This window comes from Buteo buteo, chromosome 19, assembly GCF_964188355.1.
Source record: "Buteo buteo chromosome 19, bButBut1.hap1.1, whole genome shotgun sequence".
Taxonomy (NCBI): Eukaryota; Metazoa; Chordata; class Aves; order Accipitriformes; family Accipitridae; genus Buteo; species Buteo buteo.
The window spans coordinates 16,424,521-16,446,115 of record NC_134189.1 but is presented as its reverse complement, the minus strand read 5'-3'; the positions used below and the strand labels follow the sequence as shown (position 1 = coordinate 16,446,115).

Below are 21,595 nucleotides of genomic sequence, written 5' to 3'. Positions count from 1 at the left end.
AGTATTTTCTGTAAGAGTTTTTGAAAAGAGAGCTATGATTTTAAAATGTTATCTTTATAGAAAAAAAGAAATGTTTGTCCTACCTCAGGGTATTTTCATCTTTGCTAACAGTTCATAAACAGAATTTTAGACACTATCTATCTGACTTAAAACTTCATGGTCCATTTTTATATGATGACACAGACTATGGTCTTTTTTTACTTAAAGGAAATTTACATTTAGGAGGCAGTGATATATCCATAGAAAGATTTTCCTTCCCTTGTATACCAGTTTTGTTTTTTTTTTAATTTGTAGAATTAAATCTTACCTATGAATAACAAAATGCAAGACGAAAAGTGGATAGTATTCTTTTAAATATTGGGAAATATGAAGATCCAAATGAAAATTCAGAACTCTTTAAAAATATGAGTAGCATTACTCATATTAAAACTCTTCTAAAAATATCACAGGAAAAAAAATGAATGCATCAATAAGAAATGAAGGAATGTTAAAGGGCATCCTTATTCTGAATCACCAGTGCAGAGAGACTAATCAAATCTTACACTAGCATGGCATTGATAGATATTAAGCATAGGATATCTCATTCCACTGGCACACTAACAAACTACTAATACAAGATCTGAAGTGATAAGGGGACTATCAACAATAGAGATTGCACTGTAAATAAATGGAATGTCTACTTCTTTGCCTATGGCTCTGGTTTCTATTATAAAGCTTTATTTTTATGTATATGTTTCTATCATCCATGCTTTTCATATTTACTTAACAGATATCTTAAACCACAATATTTCAGTTATATTTTATTTAATGTGTAAGTATTTATTCCTTGTTTCTGTAACCTTCCCAGCAGTATAGGCCTCCTTTTCACTAGTGCATATGTAACTTAATTAATATTTTTGTGGATCACTTTATCCAAGAACCTAAGTAAGTACTGTTACTCACAGGCTGTTCCTGTGTACAGATATAGAGATGAATGTCTGCTACATAACAGCTGTTTTACTATTAATATTATTTCATAAATCTAAGTGAAATTTATACTCATAGGATTCAGGTGCATAGATGAAAGCCATCTTATTAGAAATGATAACATTTAATTTTTTTTTTCCTACATACTATATTATGGAAGCTGAAACATGCCCATTTAAAAATAGAGAAAATGCTTACACAACAAATTACCAAACTCTGTTAATTTCCCTCAGCAGGTAAGAGTAGCATGAGGATCCACTGTATAATGACATAACAACAAAGTTTTAATTTGGTATGCTAGACAGATGTGCACAAATGCACTAATCAAATAGGGTAACAAATTTCCAGCAGCTGCAATGATAGCTAAAAAAAATTTCAGGTTAATATCAGGTACATGTCTATAAGTCTATATATAAAAATGAATTCATGCATAGTAAAAAACCATACCTCCTATGTCTTACCTAGCCATCACCTCTGACACTTAACTTCCTACATTAATATTGCTCAGTTTCAGCACCTGTGTATCTGTGTGGCGGAGAGCCTTTTTTCCTGTCATGGGATTAGATATTCACATTCTGTTGTGTACTTTGATCCCCAGATCCTGTTTGTTTTACTTGCTTTTGCCTTCTGCCTCACCGATACCTATCTTCACTTCATCATGTTACCTCACTTCATTATACTTAATAAACAGCTTTGAACATGGGTTAAACAATACCTAGATATGAAAACCTACAACTAATCCATACATAATTCTAGTTACTATTGTTTAACCTCTTTTCTACAGGCATTAAAATTCAAAATTCTGGTGAAAAATAAAAAAGTTGGAACAATTGAGGAAGGCATGCTCAGGAGAAATCTTGACAGTCATGGTGAGACAGGGGAAATTTCTGACTTTGAAATTATATCCGACGAAGATGAGACTGATGAAAAAGTCCCTCTTTACCCAAAGAGTGATTCCCAAAAAAGAAAAAGTGAACGTAGACCTTCACCCCTACCTCGAAAAAAGGCAAAGGTAACTTTTGTCTCAATTGAATTTAGAAAATACATAGATATGTGCCAGCTTTTTTAAAAAAAGAAGGACTATATTAGCCTAAAATAGAGACTAAATTTAAGAGGTAGGCTTTAAAGTTATTTAGAGCAATATATTTTGAAATAATATGTTTTAGCTCAAGGTTTCAAAGCTTTCCTGATTCTTACAAGACACTTCAAACTGGAGTATATTTTAGTATCCAACTAAAAAGCAACTCTTCCCTGTGCTCCCATCCTAAACTCCATCTGCATTTTTCACTTTCAAGTCTTGTGCTTGTCCCAGGTGCTCAATACCACAATAGATCTAAGATACAGTTGCCCAACTGCTTTGTTGGTCTCAAGGCCCTCCTGGAGCTATGCATGGAGAACACTCATAGCAGTTCCTGATGATGAAGGACAGAGTTAATTATTTCTTCCCACAGTCCATGAGTCTATCTTGGAGATTTTGAAGACTTCCCATTCCCCTATTTTCTTGTGTTCTGAATTTATGCATGAAATTAGGTGTAGAGTTCTGGTTGTGCTAAAACATTTTTAAGCACTTACAACAGAAAAGGTATTTTTACATTCATCATGTAGAGACTTAACATTAAATACTATTTCTGAAAGAGAGTGTAAAAATCGGATGTAATCTTCTTTTTGATAGTCACATTGAACTTACTAATTTTTTTTAACCAAGTAGTAATTCTCTGCCATGGAAATCTGTTGCTCTATCAGAGTTCAAACGGCTTTGTTCAAGTTTTTTAAGCAGGCAGGGAAGCACCCAGTATCCAGTCACTTTTGCACATCATGCTTTGATTATCTGAGTGTGGGTAGACTGGCAGTGCTCCTCAGGGCTCAGTGTTTTTGGTGAGAGGCAGTGTCTCTTCCTCTGTGTCTATTCTCTAAGTGATATGAGGGTCAAGATCTTTGCTTCTTTCTCTTTCCATCTGATATAGATAGATAGTAAAGAAAAATTCTGAGAAAAGATGTAGTCCTCTGAACAAGGAATTCCAAATTTCCAGATAATAGGGTCACATATATTTGTAACATCACATTACAGACCAGAACATATACCACATACATCTTGATCAACAGCAGCAGCAACAGATGTCTGGTGATGTTTCATAAGCAGAAGAGAAAATGGTTTCTGGGGTCCCACTCTATTGGAGTGGGAGTATTTATTGTGAGGTCCCACTCTATTGCTTCATTGGAGGGTGGGAGAGCATTTGAATCCACACTCAAGATAGATACCCTAGTGATGCTGTAGGCTTTGGCTGTATGACTGCCTTCCACATCCAGAGAGCTGTATTATTCAGGAGTTCTATGACAGTAGACTCCTATTGCTCCTCATGGGACATAGCCCCAGAATAATTAATGCACTTGAACTTCGCATAGTTTAAAAGCCACAAGCACGCAAACCCTATCATTTTGTCAGATGAGAATTTGCCTTCAAAAGCTTTAATGGAATGTAAACATCATTATCACCATCAGCTCTTTGCTGGCTACTGCCACTGATTAGCTCACAAGTTCATGCTAAGTAAAATGAAGCAATCACATAGTACCTCAGTTTAACAGATAAGAAAGACACTGGTAGAATTTCAGTCGATTCAATGTACAGCAGCCTTTGCTTTTACTTGCTTTGGTAATGGAGCAAGACTAAACAGAGACTTTGGCGAAAGAACTTTCCATCTTAACTAAGAAGAACAGAGTTTTCCTAACTGCGGAGCAGTGCTTGGAGGAATATACCTATGATTGATTTGCTTGGCATGGTAAAATATTCTCCTGTTATTCTACATTTTGTAGTTGAGTTTGTGCTATTGATGTATAGATTGTCCTGCTCTTTTTTTTTTTTTTCCTCCAATACTTCCTACCAGTATACTTTTTCTGGTACTTCATGTATTTAGGAATATAAAGTTGGACATGAATTTTAAATCAGTAATGTTAAAAGCCATGAAAAATGGTGTTAATTTACATACCAGTCTCAGAAGTAGGGAAATGATAAAGCTGTCCAACAGAACATTGTGCTAGGAAGCATTGGAAGCATCTCTCCATTCACACTACAATTGCTATGATGAACACAGAGACAATAACCTTAATTGTCTCTGACTGGATAAACTCTCACTATCAGAAGTTGTATCTTAAGCTCAAATATTCTTTAGCTGTGACGCATTTTCCCATGCTTTAGGCATCCAAAATGATAGTTTCTCCTGAATTGTTAATATTAATAATGAAATATGTGTTATTGTGATTTTTTTATTCTTCCATTATTTTATATTATGATTATTAGGTGAAGACAAAAATTGCCATTACGTTGTCGGACCTTGTGATTTATACCAAATCTGAGAAGTTTGTGAGCTTTGAGCATTCCCTAGCTAATCAGAAGTGCTATGAAAATAATTCAATTGGAGAGGTTCGAGCACGAAAATTTGTAAAACATTCAGGTAATTTCTTTTGATTTAATCAGATAAAAGTTACAATATTGCTATGGTTCACTGTGTAGACATTGGAAGGGTTAAAATTTTATGAAACACATGCTATCCAATTTTATTTGGTTGCTTTTATAACATTGTTTTAGAAATATCTTGACATTTGTACTGCGTTTTTATATTTCAGTTGGTTTTGTGAGGAAAATTGAAATTCAGCTTTGTTTTAATTTCATGTAGTTTTATAAGAACAAATATTAACATGGTATATATACAAAATGTATGAATACCTTTTGATTTATTGTTTTCTGCATCAAGTAATTTACAGGTTACAGTCAATACTTGAAAATGTGTGGAATAGATCCCCCCTCCCTGCCTTATGATCTGTGGTACTCACTGGAGTTGGGCAGGCAGTAGCCCTGGCTTTGATGATAACTGCAGATAAGAGAATCCACACTGATGGAGTGAATAAATCCCACAGCAGGCAGTTTGCTCCACTGGACCAGATCTTTCATACCAGACAGATTGGGTTATTCAAAACTCATTCTGTGTTGGAGTGTCTCCATTTGGTGCAGCCAATACAGTGCAGCCTCTGCTGTTTTGACTCCATCTGTCTGCCAAGAGCTGCCTTAAGGGAGTGTTAAGAAAAGCGACCGCTGACCATGAGAATGAAGTCTGCCACAGGCCCATTCATGCAGGGCCAGCTCAGCTGCCATCCAGCACTTCGTGGAGATGATTCACTGGCTGGTTAGGTGAATGGTGCTGAGCAGTATCAAAACAAGCAGGCTTTTGCCAGCCCTCTATAGTCAGAGTCCTCTTTGGTCCCTCTAGCAATCTAGTAAACGTAAAAGTAATTCTATTAAAAAAACAAAAAAAAAAAAGGGGGGGGGCAGGGGAGGGGACGAGGGGAGGATGGAAAGGATCAGAGTGATGACCCTGGAAATGCAAATCTTTCTCTTTAATTACTGAACAGGAATAGTGTAGATAGAAGTCATCTGAAGTTTTCCACATCTGTGTAGTTTATGCCTTTGTGGGAGGGAACACTGCTAGGAGAAAGAAAATCAACTCACTTGAGTAGTTAACATCTGAAGATTAACGAGGAACCAATTAACTGTCTTTTAGAAACCTGCTGTTCACTGGTCTTGAGATTATTCAGTGATTTTATCTAAACCTCAAAACAGCAGTCAAGCTAAGATCATCTTGGGATGATTTTTTGCCTATTGAACTATTAAAGAATGAGTGGGCTTTCTGATCAATTTCCTATTTTGTGTCTTTTAAATTTTCCATGACAACACAGTGGGCTTTAGTCTAAAAATCATATACTTACCTAACAAAGAGGTGAAGAAACAGAATATTTACATGAAGGAATGATTCTTGGTTATTGAACGTTTAACAAAAGTCTGCACTATACACAGAAATACTATCAGATTCAAATATACACAAAATATTAAGGTTTTAAAATAGGATTTTAACCGTATCGCAAAGTGGTCCTAAAATAGAAATACATTTATATGATATTCTCATTGTGTAAAAAAAAAAAGTTGCTGGATCAGATTATTATATTTTTATTATTATTTATTCAAATAGGATCTCTTCACTAATGATGTTTTTCTTACCAAGGTTTTATCATTCTGCTTTTCAGCTAAAGAGTTTGTTTCACATACTTCAAGATTCATTACAAGAATCTACCCCAAAGGAACAAGAACGAACTCTTCGAATTATAATCCTCAAGAGTTCTGGAATGTGGGCTGTCAAATGGGTACGTAGAGAGATTGTTGCATTCCAGGCTTTGCAAAGACTATACAGATACAAGAGTTTTTCATTCCCATAGTATTTTTTTGTATTATGTAAGTTACATATTTTCTCTCAGTGGCATCACTTTTGTTCTGTGTTATCTAAACTTCTCCTTCAGTCTACATAACCTAGTAATTTTTCCTCCCAGAATCCAGGAATTCTGGTATATAATAACTAAGGGGAATATTATTTTCATCTATTTACTTTTGTAATCAGTTACAATTAGGCCCTAACTAGTTATAAATATCACTTTCTGTTAAACAGCAATATCTTACCCCAATTATCCCGGTTTATTATAATTCATTAATTTCTTTAAACTAACTTTTTTTTTTTAATTGGATAATAAGAAAAACACTAGAAAGAACAAGCTTTGAACCTTGTTTTGTATTACTCCTACCCTAAGGCTAAACAAAGCATGATTTTATCATGAAACAGTGTAGCAAAAGCACATATATAAAGAACTTTCAATAGCTAAAACAGAATTTTCTTCTTTTTCTTCATATATTATCTCCTTTTTTATTAATCATTCTATGATATTTATCTGTGGGTGTCTGTAAGGAGAGTCTAAATGACAATTTTTATTTTACTGCCTATTTGGGCTGAAATTATCATGTTCACTGTGTTACCTTAGGTTTTGAGGTAAAAGTGACCATGCTACGCATTAAGCACTGTACTGCCCCCGCCCCCCCAATTGGAATATACCTTTCAAGAAAATTAAAATAGATTACATTTTTTGCATACTGTATTAATCAAATTCCATACCCTCCATGCTTATTTGTCACCTGTGACTAAGGTATAGAGCACGTTTATAAGAGAAAATGGGAACACTAGCTGCTGCTTCTCTTTTTTTTTCTTTTTTTTTTTTCCTTTTTTCTCTTTTCTTTATTATTTCTCTTTTTTTAAAAAAATCATTCTTTTTCAGCTGAGGTCTAGCACTCTTTATAGCTACTTTGTAGTTAGCAAGGGAATAGAAGCAGCTGCCTGTTTAGCTAAAGGTGGAAATTATTGGAATGAAATTATATTTGCTTTTTACTAAGATTGCCCTATAGCATTGAATTAGAGGAGGTGATGGAAACATGTATATGTGTGATTTAGGAATTTATACACAGCAATGGAAGCCTCATCTAGAGGATCTGTAGGTTTTCAATGTTTTTGTGTGACTGGAGTGGCACAGATGCAGGAGATGTGGGCACAACAATTAATATTTGTGCCAAGAATTCCCAGATTATGATATGCTACTGCAAATAAGCACTCAAATGCTCCTGGTCAGCAGAATATCCAGGTACAGCTGGGAGCTTCTGGGAGTCTCCACTGACTGTGTAGATGTAATGTAAGTTTAACATCTTTCCAGTACAAAGCCTATTAGTTCCCTGAGCAATGAAATAACAATAAATTCTGTGTCTCTTCATTTCAAGTTAGTTTTTAATTTGAAATTGTTAAAAATCAGCATGACTTCTGTACTCAGCTGGCTTTGAAAAAACCTCTCACCTGGAAGCACTTTACTCCTTTTTAATGGCTTCACAGGCAATTTGCCTTCATCTTTTTGTTCTTCAGTTTAAAAGATTCTCAGTTACAGAATTTTTTTCTGTGTCGGTCTGCTACACCTTCTTCAGCCTTAGGTAAAGTACAGAACAATATTTTTTGCATCCATATATATATATTCTGTCCTTTATTCTGATTCTATACCAAGGCCACCTGAGGGATACTGTGGGGTGAGCAGGGCAGTTTGCCGTAGGCTCCCAGTTTTGAGAGGTGAAAGGTATGGTCTCGCCTTGTTATATTACAATATACGCTCATACAGAGACAGGCATAGATTTCACGTTGTCTGTAAGCCCCTGGAGTTTATGTGCACCCTTGCTGCAGGCTTCCTTTTTCACTTGTTTCCTTTCTCAGCTCCCATAATATCTTCTGTTTCAAGTTACCTTCTTGGAAATGTTTTTAACAGTGTGCTATTTCCAATCAGTCATGCACATACATATTATTTATTGTTTAACCCCCTAATGTATCCCCAGCTACTCTCCTACAGTTATAGAACTTAGGAGCATCATGCCTCAGCTTTCACTGAGAGATTGCTGTTCCCACATCTGTGGCCCTGACCACAAGCAGTGGAGGACATCCCCAAGCCTAAGTTTCTTACAATTTGCTGTTCCCACCCTGAGCTATGCCGTGCTGTCAGTGCCACACGTTGAAGGTAATGTGGGAAATAATGGCTAGGGAGATTGCATGAATCTGGCCACTCAGTGCTGGCTGTTCTGTGAAAGAACTGAAATGTACTTGGACCCCTCATAGTTCATTGTTACAAATTCTGCTTCTCATCCTGACTGTTGTATTGAGGTATAGTTTTACAACTACAGTAGGAGTAAAAGAATTAGTAGTTAGTATAATTTTTTTGTGTGCCTGTGTCATTATAAATGTTTATTTAAAGTACAGATTTGGACTTGGGCTAGGCTATTGCTGGAAGTATCTCATCATTACCATACCATTTGAAATTGGTTTGATTATATTCAGTCCTTGTTGTTGATCCTCACCTAGCCTGTTGTCATGCTATTGCTGGATTATTTAGCTGGGGTGGTGCACTCTCTGTATACTATCATCTACATTGCTATTAAAAACTAGTAAGTTTGTTTCATGCTTAGAGGAAGCGTTGGCCAGAGGTCCTTAATTTAAAATTGAATTAATCTCTCAGGCTTATCATACTGCAGTTTACTAGTTTTCTTTCTAGCATGTAAATCTCCACACTGAACTCTGCAAAGAATATCCATTTGTTAGATCTCAAACAGGACTAAGTCTTTCAAAATGACTACATTGACTGTTGACTCAGAGTATGCTTTAATGAAAAGTCATTCTAAACATTTGTATACAAAACATATGATTTTTTTTGTGTAGAGGGCTTTGGGCCCCTTCCTGGAAGAATTAAAAATATGCAGGAAGTGGTTAGATCTGGCCCTCTTGGTCACATCATTTGCATCTTCATTTAAAGAAACAGTTTTCTCATGGGAATAGGCTGATTATAAGCAATTCTTCACATATATTATTTCCAAGCCATGTCAGATCTATTCTTGATTCCCTAATCTGTTTTAGATAACTGTTTGGCAGAAATATAACTGTGCTTCACAATGCAACTCCCAAAGCTCCACTCAGTGAATCTTCTGCTGATATCCTTCCACTGATTTAACACAGTTTTTTGCAATTTTTGTGTCTCTCTTGTGTCCATATAGCCCACACAGCCTCCCTGTCTCCCTGCCATTGCACTCTGCACCCCATGCACAGAAGTAATCCCTCAAGATCCCTTCTACCACTTTCCTAAAACTGTTCACGGGACTCTCAGATTTCTCTTATGTCACCTATTCCCCTTCTTCAGCTCCTTTTACCCTCCCCACACCTGCTAGCTTACCCTTTTCACTTACCTTTCCGTTCCTCCAACATCCATAACTGTTCTGGCTCGGCAAAGAAAATATATTAGGTTTTGTTCAAACAAGAATACTCCCTGCCAGGCCTCTGCATCATGTAAATGATGAGATTGAGTTATTCCTTCACTTCCCTTAGCGATAGGCCCAAAACAGTGCTCTCTTCTGTACCTTGCCAGCAATTTTCTCTAAATGGGTTGGAACATACTAACTTGGAGCAGCCTGGCACTCAGCTAAAGCAGGATGAAATGGTTCAAGAGGCCTAAGATTTGTTGGGGCTGAGGACAAGAGCTATGCAATTGCGTAAACCTAATTTCCAGAGGAAGGCAAGTTAAAAACCACACTAAAAATTACAGAGTTTTCACAAAATCACTTTTGGATATCACTGTGCACTCAGTGTCCATTCTCTGAAAATTGAGACTCATAAGAACAGGATAGGTTTTGTGAACAAAGAGGTCTTATGGAGAAAAATACCTACGATAACTTTATAGTCTGGGAAAATTAGTATGCCTCCTGCATACAACTGCAGTGTGGCACTAGAAAGAACTGGTTTGGCGTACCCATATCTCCTTTTTATTTAGTAAATAAAATGGAATGTAAAGATTTATGCAGGGAAAGAAAATTCAGGACAGTTATTTAAATAAACAGATATCAGTTGTATTATATTGACTGAGAAAAACAGAGGAGAAAAAAGAAACAAACCAAAAGAAAATCTCAGTGGAAAAAAAAAAAAAAGAAAGGCTTAAATATCCTTTTGAATACATCCTTTGCATGCAGTAGAAAACATTATCCCTGTATCAAAACAAACCACAGGAATGAACAAAACATGTCATAAGTTACATGAGAAAACCATGGTATGGCAGGTACAGAATTTTGTTTTAGAAGAGGCTATATAGAGCATATGTTTTCTGGAGCACTCATAAAAATTTGTATGCTACTGTGAAGGTTCCACTACTTGTATGGTGGATTTTTTTCTTGCTTTATGTTCTGTTTTGGCCTGTGACATCGAAATGGAGCTTGGCAATTTTGTCACATCTGTTTTGTGGCTAAATCTTGTGTGTAATAATATGACAAAAAATAATGCATGAAAAGATGAGTGATAAAGAGTTCTCTAACTAGTTCTGATTTTAACCTCTGAAACTACCAAGGGAAAAGAAATCAACTTATTTAGATCTTGGTATGCCTCACCTGTGCAACTTAAAATGACCATCAAGTCTGACCTTGCTTGGGTTCTAAGTGAGTGAAAACTTAAAGAAGAGGCAGACTTTGGAAAGCCTCATAAAGAAAAAGAGGGCATAGGATCACTAATTTACCTTGGAATTTTCAGTTGTATGTTTCCTGTGAAACTGCGTTTTCCTTTCTCGCTGGACAAATGGCAAAACTGGAGACAACAGGACTGATTTTTCTTTTTTTCTAAATAAACAGATTATGTTTGATCATGGGAATTTTAGATAATCTCTCAGTCTTACTGAACACTGTACATTTTAGAATATGTGATGGAGTGTCAAATTTAGTAAAGGAATTTATGAAATAATGAAATTGAATTTAAGGAAAAACAGGCTGTTCTATTAAAAGATGGTGGAATACTTGTTCTTATAGATTTAATTAGTTTTTCATCATGATAGTTTTATACTCGTGGTTATTTTTACTGCAATTTTTTTATAACAGCAGAAGTTTAAAGCAAGCATTTTCTATAACATGGTTTTTTTCAACAGCTAATGTGACATCTGAAACAAACTGAGAATATTCATTACATTATAGCTTTGAATTGTTGCTTGAATTTCTAGTGAAATTTGTGAAGTGACATGCTTTAATGTTTTTATTTTTATGTCCAGTTAGGTTATTAGAATACCTCAAAGCTCTTTGCAGAATACATTACTGCAGTTAGATACTAAGTGAACACTCTTAATCTAGGATTGTGGTCCTTAAAACCTTGCAGAAGACTTGACTCTAAATATTGCCTATGACATGGAAAAGACAGGTATATCACAGCATTTCATCTTTGTTCATTCTGCATCTAAAAGCCTAACAGTTAGTCTCCTGCCATTAAACAAAGCTTCAGCTATCTTTCCAAAATGGGGTCCAGATTTTGTCCCAAACTAAAACACCTCTTCTGCTCAAAGGAAGGAGATAAATCTGACACGTCATGCACCTCATGGCAAAAACACACCCAGGCTGTTCTGTAAAGCTACCCTTCCAGTCTAGAGCTCATTCTTTGTTTGGGCTTGCTGTGGCCTTATCCCACAACTGACTCATGGAGAATGTGCTGTAAGAAAGACAGGAAAGCTAGCTCCCAAGCCAAGCAATGCACTGGAAGAATGAAATGAGAAGTCATAGAAAAGTATCTCTTGATTGGCCACTCCCTCTTGTTGAGGTTTCAAGGACAGGACCAGTCATCATAGGTCAGCTGCACAAAAAACACGGGGGTCAATACCTATATTATTAGTCTTCCTAGTATGGTTTTAACAGTCTAAAAATTCATCTTTAGGAAGTAAAAACTAGATCTTGCACAACTGACATAAATCTTTCTAAATACTGTTGAATAGTGTGTTGTGGAAAGATAATACTAAGATGCCAAAAAAAAAAAAAGTGTGTTTATGATTAACAAAGTCATGTAGTTGGAAAAAAAGCCACAGCTGTAATAGGCCACATGACCAGCATGGTTTATGGAACCCCCAAAATGGGTTGCTTCACCTCTTACTGTTTGCTCCCATAAGTCCCCAGCCCAATGAGACAGCTATTAGAATTGCAGACTCCAGGTATATGTTTAATGTCATACTTAAAGTATGCACCCATTTTTGGTTATGTTGTCCCTTAAACCTCATTGATTAGATAGATCCTCACTAGCTGTAGTGGGACAACTAACACATGTGTAGACACCTACAAGTTAGGTGGGACAATATCACCCTGATATATGAAGCTACCTAAATACGCTCACCTTTCCTTTGGAATTGCTCCAAGGGCTGGGAGGTATTCTGAATAAAGGGTTCATGTTTCTCTTGCAGGAACGTCTCTAACTGCCAGGTTTATGACAAAGCTCGCGGGCTACTCTGGAGCCTGCTTCTTTTTAGGCAGGTTTTTTTGGTGTGTGTGATAGATACTGGAATTTCACTTAAAAGCAAAGACAGACAGAAATTTCATTTTATTATTATTTTTACCAGCTATATTCACTAAATCCACGACTACAGACAACTAATAGAATACTAAATAATTTATCTGAAATCTAGTCAATTTCAAAGACAGAAAAAATTGCAGGGACACAATTGTCTCTGAACTCTTTGCTGACTTTGTTCTAAAACCTCTGTTAGAGACCCAGACTAAAACAGGAAAGGGAAGCTGATAATATACACTCTTTTGCCAAGAAGCACAAGGCAAACAAATTTAAAAAATTATTTTGGAAAAGTGTCTGTTTCACATGTGAAATGACAACCAAAAGATGCTCAGCCTTACACTGAAATGTAACTTTCAGACTGACACATTAATTAAATAGCAAAAATCAATTTAGATTTTAGATTTGATAGTTTATCAGAAATGCTCTATGTACTTTTCCCATGAGAACTTCACAAGAGAGGATCCCTAATTGAAACCGGTTGCAGATATACTTGGACAATGGATGATTTTTAATCACCTGTCATCTTTTTTCCGGTAGAGCTACTTGTAATTAAGTAGGAACAATGTCAGCAATTTTGAACATTAGAATGACTGAATTCTTAACATTTCTAATGATAGTGTCTTTAGAGCAACAGTATTGAATTGGCCCAAAGACAATAAGGACAGACTGACTGCACATGCTGAGCATGATGTGTCAGACAGTTATGCACGTTACTCAGCTCTCAGAAGAGTAGTCCCTCTTACTACGGCAGAATACCTCATGTTGTAAGTAATTCATAAATTAAGTTTCTGTGGAATAAGAGCCTCCGTTTCAAAATGCGTCAGTGATAAGTGAAGCCAGAAATTATAATCAAGCTTAATAAAATTTGGAGTCTGAATAGCTAAAGCCCCATATTATTCTGTAAGGAGAGGAAAAAAATACATACAGTTTGACCAAATTTTTTGGTCAGAAAAAGAGATGACAGACAGTTTGTATGCCAAAATTTATACGAACGAATTAATCCTGCTGTGTGTTGTGAGGGAACCAATCACTCTATACCTTTCCTTGGTCGTAAAGTTTGGGTGGGATCTCGCCTATTCACTGGCTTGGCAAGAGGGCTAAAGCTGCATAAAGATTTAAAAAACTCATACAGCCCAAGGTGAAGGGGATGCTGAGGACATGTAAAAGACCGACTTTGGACAGTATGTCCACAAGCTTAAATTAACAAGCACCCAGGGATGGCAGTGAGGATCAGAGTGACATGTCAAGACAGGACCAGAACAGCAAGTAATGCTCAGGCTCGGAGCTGCCCGAGGAGGCTGCTGTAATTTGGCAGAGAGTCTTAATTACGCTGGAAGTCTTTCTAGTTTCTCAGATAGACCCAGATGAAAAAGGTGTTTAAAAACTACCATGTTCCACCATTTTTTCAGCTTACATGTTCTGACCACTTGGTGACAGAGCACATTCTCTTCCTCACATCTGCTCTTAGTGAGAAGGGTTTACAGGGTACTATAGTATGCATTGGATTTTTCTTATGCAAGCTCCATCAGGCTGCATATTAGATTAAATAATATTTTCAATAAACTAAAAGGGAAATATTATTTGTACTTGAGGATATTGTGATAGTTAATGTTTGCACAGGGCTTAGAAATTGGTATTATATTTATCATTCAGATGATGAAGGTATTATCACATTTGAGTTTGATAGAATTTGTTTACTACTGGTAAGAGATCCTCCTGCTGTGTATGCTGCTTTTGATAAATGAATGCTTGTTTCCTGGTGAATGTAACAGGTGACAATATGTCACCATGTTAAGGTTTATCCTTCCTTCAGATGTTTTCAGTTGGTTTCAGCATAATCTGATGACTGAATATCCTCCCTTTTCATCCACATTTTGAGTCAACACACACTCAATTAGCATGCCCTTTATTCAGGCTGTGGATGAAATTTTTAAAAAGCCACCTACATCCCTTTGAAAAAAGTAATGAGGACTACCCAGTCACATAAGGACTTCTGAAGATATTTCTGTAAATTTGGACAGTGATGGATTGGGTGCAGCTGTGACCTGCATGTGAGAAGAAAGGGTAGACAGTCAACACTGAGCTGGGAGCGCTAACATGGAATTAATGCAGTGTCTTCAAATTCAATCACATGGATCAGCTCATCACCAAAGACAAAATGCACCAGATCATTAGGATATGGTCCTGTTTTCATAGTAGTTCCCAGTCTGTGTGGGATTCAGTTCAAATTTTGGATATCTAAGGCACAGAAGATGCGTTGCATTCATTGCGAGCGGCCCATTTTAAGAACATAGACAATTGGGAAGAGCTGAGAGGATGGCAACAAGACTGATCAAAGGGTTGGAAGTGTGAGCTATTATATCTCTTTAGACTCAAATGAGTGAAGTAACTCGTGGAGATAGGAACATTGGCAGAGTGCTTTTTGTATATGATGTTTTTGGAGACTGCATAAAATTTAGACTTTTTGAGATGGATTTTAGATGGCATAAAATGCAATTAAGTAACTCATTTTAAGGAAAATTGGTGACAAATGTGTGCTTATTCATTTTAAAATCTTCCCTTTTAAATGCAGAAAATATATTAAACCTTAGGGTCGTAACATAGCTAATAGAACCAGGAAGCAAAGAATAAAAAGTAAAAAATGACAATTTAAAAGTCCCAATAGGAATATTAATTGAAAGGCAGCATCACAGACAAAAGACATGCAGCTTTCCTCAACTGCCTTCAAATTATAGTCACTTAGAAATCTAAGAACCCCAGTGCTTGCTTTGGTTTTCAAAAGCTTTTGCTTTCAGTCTAAAAATCAATTATGTCTTGAAAGGTAGTGCTTATGGAAGGTGCTGTATTTGAATACTTATATTATGGTTAGTTCTGCAATTAGTTGTAGGACTGAATTCGGTTAACTGCTTGTGATACAGGGGTTTGGGATGAAGTATACCCTTTGTGTTCCTCTGTGCATTATGGATTGTTTAATCTTTCTGAAGCTAGGCTATTTACTAACTTGCACTTGCTATACGAAGTTGTTTACATCCAGGGTCAACAGGGATGGCCATGGCAGCTTTGGTACTTTGCAAGAAGGCTTGAGTATTAAATACTCTGATCTGAAGGATATTCTGCCTCACAGTTCCAAGAAGGCTGTTTCATAAGCAGGAATCACACTGAGGAATTCCTTTGCTCAGGTTGTCCTCCAAGCCCATGTTTTGCTCTGCTGTTTTGATTTTCATGCCAATATTGAAATGCTTTTGATGCTAATGGAAGGACTCAGGAGAAAGTTTAACTTACACAGTGCTAAACTTCAGGTGCCTGTACTTTCCTGTGAAAACCATACGCTAAGATTATGTACTGTTCAGATGGTTTCATAGTAAGCATATTTGGGCTTCTTTCCAAAAGAAACCATCAGTTTAAAGCTCTCTTCGTACATGCATTGAATTTCTACTGTTTCATAAAACAACAGTACAAAGCATGTTATTGACAGTTCTGTTCTTGAATTCAGGAGAACTAAAAAGAAATGTTGGGTAGAAATTCAGTCTTCCTTGCAGAAAGATGTTACTAAGACCAAGCTGCTAGACAAGGGAAAACATAGGTTTTAATTTATGAACTTTGCCATTTCTCAAGAAGTGTAAGGGTTATAACTGCATCTGATTGATGAGAAAAACTGTGCATCAACAATACACCGTAAACCATTGTCCTAGGACGTCCCAAGCAGCTAGGAACCTTGCAAACAGTTGTAGTAGAGGTATGCATCTCAGAAAATATAATACAAAATTTCACATTCACTTGCTGTAATCAGATTACAACTTGCAATACCGGGAAATCAGTAGGTAAATTAAAACTACTGTTCAATGTGTTTTTAACTTATTCTAAGGTAAAATTAAATTAAGTAAAAATATAGTGTTGATTTTTGAAGATATCAACCCATAAGAACATTGCCCTTCACTTGTGTTGCAAAAGTAATTTTCCTAATATGATAAAATGTAAAGTATTCTTTGCTTGTTTCTGTTCTTAAATCAGATTTTCCTGCTTACTAGCCTATGAAGCTTGGCAAATTTAGCAACAGTCTCATTAGGTGCAATCATGTAATTTGTTTCATCATGTAGAAGTTGCTATTTGAAGCTATGACTGTTCGATTTGCCTAATTTCAGTTACACTTTTTAAACCACATATTCTAAAAGTATGGCCTAGGAATTACCTATGGACTGAGAGATTGTGAGTCATCTGTAGATCATCCCAGGACCTAGGCTTCAAGTGGTCTCAAGCTGCAGCTCTGTAGCATTCATTGCACTGCTTGAATGTATTAAGCTACAAGGGTCATATAGCACCACATTTGGGTCTGTTTCTGGATGATGTGTGGAGTCCTAAAAAACAAATTGTGAACCACTGCCAAAACTATATGAAGAGAATACTTACCCTTTTTAAAAAAGATAATGGTGTGCTATGGGCAATATGAACATTTTGAAGTTTAATTTCTATTGTCAAATGTAAAATAAGCTTAAAGTTCCTTTGCATATTGACACAGGACCTGTGCCTGCATTGACATTAGCATTTAGTTCAAAGCAGGAGTGCATGTTGTATTTTGTTGTTGTTGGTTTGGGTTTTTTTTGTTTGTTTGGTTTTTTTTTTTTTAGGCAAGGTTCCCAATTGTTCCTACTTACTGCACGTTGGTTCATGTTGCAGAGCAATCTTAGCTAGCACAGATGGGATTCCTTTCAGATGAAACGGAGGATGCACTCTGCGAGCACTTGATGTATTCCAGCCATTAATTGTTACTGAGGTCATGGGACCAGGCTAGAGCTCTTCTGAAGTAATCCCACTGAAAACATGTGTAGTGCAAACATTAGGTCTGTAGTATCAGCTGCTTCACTCTACAGATATGTTCCTGTTTGTGTCATTTACTACAGATTTTTAGGATCATCAAAGCAGTGAAGAAACAAATAATTTTTGCAGTGAAACAGATCCAAATTTCTTGCATTTTCCACATGAGATAAGGATTTCTGAATTCTGCCAAATGTTCAGTCAACACTTAATACATTTGTATTATCTCATAGGAAAATGTAATAAGGTCCTCTTCCTGAATTATTATGAGGAGTCACTTGTACTGCTGAAAGTCTTCATTTTTTTTCCTACCAAGCCATCAAGTAAATGACTTTTTATCATTTTCTATTTAACACATGTCATGTTATCACTTCGCTGATTTGACTTGTGCATTTTCTATTTTGAATATAACAGGAAGCTCCAATGTACCGGAATAGGGGAAAATTTCATTAAACAGGTCTATTTCAATGTTGGCTTTATCTCATGAATTACAATATCCAGTTGATGAGAAGTGTATTATTTTATTATTGCTGCTGCAGCAAAACCAAAAATGTTTTGAGCTGCCAAGGAAAGGAAAATCTCTCAGGTGCATACTAACAATAAACACCAGTATTGGAGGATTAAGCTTGAAGAGATTTTGCTTACATAAATTTAAGAACACTTTTAAAATTGCTTCTGCTTCTATAAACTTATATGTATTTGCACTGAATATTCTAATTCTATACTAAACCTTCTTGATCTTCTTTGTGACATGCTTTTATGATGAATTCTGTACCATAACAAAGGTTAGTTACAATCCTATGTGCCTTCTGCACCAGAACTTTGTAAGCAGGTTCAGGGTGCAGGGTCTTGCCACTGTAGAGAAACTAATATGTGAATTTAGTCCTCATGGAGAAAAAAGATCTCTCATTTCATATTCTTCAAGGTCTAATTTAGAAAGAAAAAGGAAAACACACAACACATTGCAGTGTAAAAAAGACCTATAGGGTAATTCTTAAAATGTGGTGCAGTTCTAAATAGTGTACTACTTTTGTGCATAAATCATTCATTACTGAATACTGCTAAATTTAAGACAAATAACAGGATCTTATATATGAGTTGAAAGATATTTCATATTTTAATCTCATTTGCTTTTGGTTTTGCTATTATTGTCAGAGAGTTGTTTTATAAAATGGTATCAACTCTAATTCACTAAAATCAATATTTATTTAATTTTATAGTGGCCTTAAACTTCCAGACACCAGGAGTACAAATGGAATTGCAAGATGGAAAATTCCTAGACAATGGTGGTTGTGGCTACATTCTGAAACCAGAATTCTTGAGAAATCGCAATTCAACATTTACCCCACACAATGTGGGAAGATACAGTAAACCAATGTCTCTCTCAATAAGGGTAAGCTTTGTTAATTGTTGGTTTGTTCCATAAAATATGAAAACAAATGTTATGTAGCTCAGACCTATTTGTTATCTGTTATTGGTTTCTCATTTTAACCCCATTCCTGGTTGTTGGGAAGTTTAATATTGTTTTTTAACAACGTGTTAAAACTCTCATATAGTATCTGCTGCTGCTTAGGTGGTTTCCCATCTGTAGTTCACTTACGTTTGCTAAAAATATGTAGGTGTTCAGAAGTTACAATAGTTTGTAAAAGTACATGATTTTTCATGGTGTTGTGTACAGAAATATAAATATAACTTGCACTGTGTCACAAGTGTAGCTGACAAAGGGCCTTAGGTACGATTGTGGGGACTGAACTCTGAAAACTCAGAAACTGAATGTGTACTTTTGGTGTTATTTTCTTTAAGTATTAGAAATATCACATATGCTATTATAATGGTAATTGACAACTGGAAATGTTTAAAGAAACAATAGGAAGCTTTATGCTTCTTTTAAGTTTCATTATCTTCCTATGCATACATAAAAGACTATTTCTCATCCTAAAATTATACAAATAAGTGTAAAAAAGGGGATGAATCAATCAGCCTTTGAATTATTTCTACTTCTCCCAAATTAAAATCTGATTTACTTCTTAAAAATATTAGAAATACATGTCATTTAAACATAATAGGTTAGAAAAACCCTTCTTTTGAGGTCAAGTAGATGTTTTATAATTGTTCACTAGTTAGAAAACTAGCTTTTCCCAATGAAAAAGTGCTATTTCTGATTACACAGTACACTACTTGCATAAATGCTATTTAATTAGCATACAATTAATTTATAATTGCTATTTTGTTCCTTTCAGAGAAATAAATAATGGAGATAAAACATTAGCTAATAACAATTATAAAATACTTGCATAATGTATACACATAATCAAGAACATTTTAGTGTCCTAACAGTGGGCATACCAATTATGAATAGACATTAGTGGGTGATTTCAAGCACCCATGCATATACTTCAGTTATTTTAGCCCTTATGTGTATAAAGCTGGAGTTAATTAAGATGAGGAGAAATCCCCAGTTGTAATGCAGGAGACAAAGTCATTGGCAATGGGAAGGAAATCTCTGAGTCTGGAAGAAGTTGGAAAAGAGAAAGGCAGCTTTTTAGACTGAGGACATCATAGACTAAGATGACAGGCTGGGTAGTGCAGGATACAAAGCAGCAATGGCATCCCGCCAGCTGAGGGACTGTAGGGCACAGAGAGCTCCATTCATAGAGTCAGCAGCAAAACCCAGGAAATGGTGGTTGAAGACAAAAAGAGTCAGGAGCAGGAGTCCAAGGAAAAACAGTTTCTGCTAAAGAAGAGTTACTAACTTCATGAATGGAGAAATTACTTAGCAGAGGGCAAAGATATAAAACATCTGGGGTCGAATCTGTCTGATGGAATGAATGAATGAAGAACATAAGTGAACACAAAAATCACACAGGGCCCGATTTTACTGAATTCAATGTCCTTCTTAACCTGATGTGCCACAATTCCCATTAACAAGCAGCATATAGCCTTTGAAGCAGGAATACAAATATTCAAGGTATTTCATATGGAAACTTCTGAGCCTACCATGTTATTTACTACTCTCTCTGTATGTCAGCTTCACCTTGGGTCTCAAAAATTAATTGGATTTATGGATTTGGGTCATAGTGTGCTAGAAAAAGCTTGGTCTTTTCCCACCCTGTGGGAGACTTAAGACTGGATCTAGCAATGGAGTAAGAGTGGAAAGCAGGACTTGGCCAATGGTGTGGCTGAATTTTCATCATGACATTCAGGGTGTGTCAATGAACCTCCCCTGCTTCTAAGTGGGCAGCCCATCAGTGCTTGCAAAGCTTTCTAATGAAGGTAGTAGGTATTTTCTAGGAAGAAAGGGGATAGCATCAGGATTTGCTAAGCCGCTGCTCTACAATGTTTCAGGTTAGAACCTTTCTTGGTGCAAGGTGTTACAGAAAATACCTAAGCAAAAGGTGGAATTTGTGGTTTGGGTTTGTTTGGTTTTTTTTTTTTTGTGGTTGACAGGGGAATAAGAATCTGTATCATGAGTTTTGATGCTTAGTCTTGAGAGCTGGATCATAAGAGTCATATCTTTCACCTAGGCTTGCAGGCTTGCATATCTCTCTTGATATATTCCATACATTGATTTCTAAAAAGCAGATTACTGTACAGATGGTTATTCTCTCCTAGGTGTCCTGAAATATAGATAGAAAGCAGACAAATTTGTGACTTACTTTCATAAATCCTTTCATAGGCTGGGTGCCAGATTACAGGGCAGTCTGAGGCAAAATTTCCAGGTAGCTAACTAAATTAAGGAGAAAAACATCAGGGAGACTACTAAATGCAGAGGTTTTATGTGCTACTGTGAAAGAGAAGGAACACAGGTGAGGCAGGCTGCTACATACTCTGTAACACAATGCTGATGTCACCGTGGGTGTTAGCGTTGGTCCACTGGACACAGCTTTAATAGAAATTCATGAGCTCGATCTCAGAAAATGTAAAAATCCTGAGACTGATTCCTCCAATGTTATTATTTTACATGGTAAAAAAATATAATTTTTATGGTTGTTTATTGAATAAAAACTTAAATCAGAAAATTATTATCTAAAACTTGATATCAGTGGTTTTGGTGGTTTTTTTGTGTTGTTTGT

At 36.1% G+C, this 21,595-nt stretch overlaps 1 protein-coding gene across 1 annotated transcript in view; it reads left to right on the top strand.

Annotated features, from left to right (window-relative positions):
* PLCZ1 (phospholipase C zeta 1) overlaps positions 1 to 21,595 on the top strand; it is a 57,662-nt gene that overhangs the window by 29,551 nt on the left and 6,516 nt on the right. The window contains exons 7-10 of the mRNA XM_075050825.1: positions 1,751 to 1,987; positions 4,268 to 4,415; positions 6,040 to 6,156; positions 18,743 to 18,915. Of these exons, the coding sequence (XP_074906926.1) occupies positions 1,751 to 1,987; positions 4,268 to 4,415; positions 6,040 to 6,156; positions 18,743 to 18,915 (675 nt within the window). The remainder of the gene's footprint in view (positions 1 to 1,750; positions 1,988 to 4,267; positions 4,416 to 6,039; positions 6,157 to 18,742; positions 18,916 to 21,595) is intronic.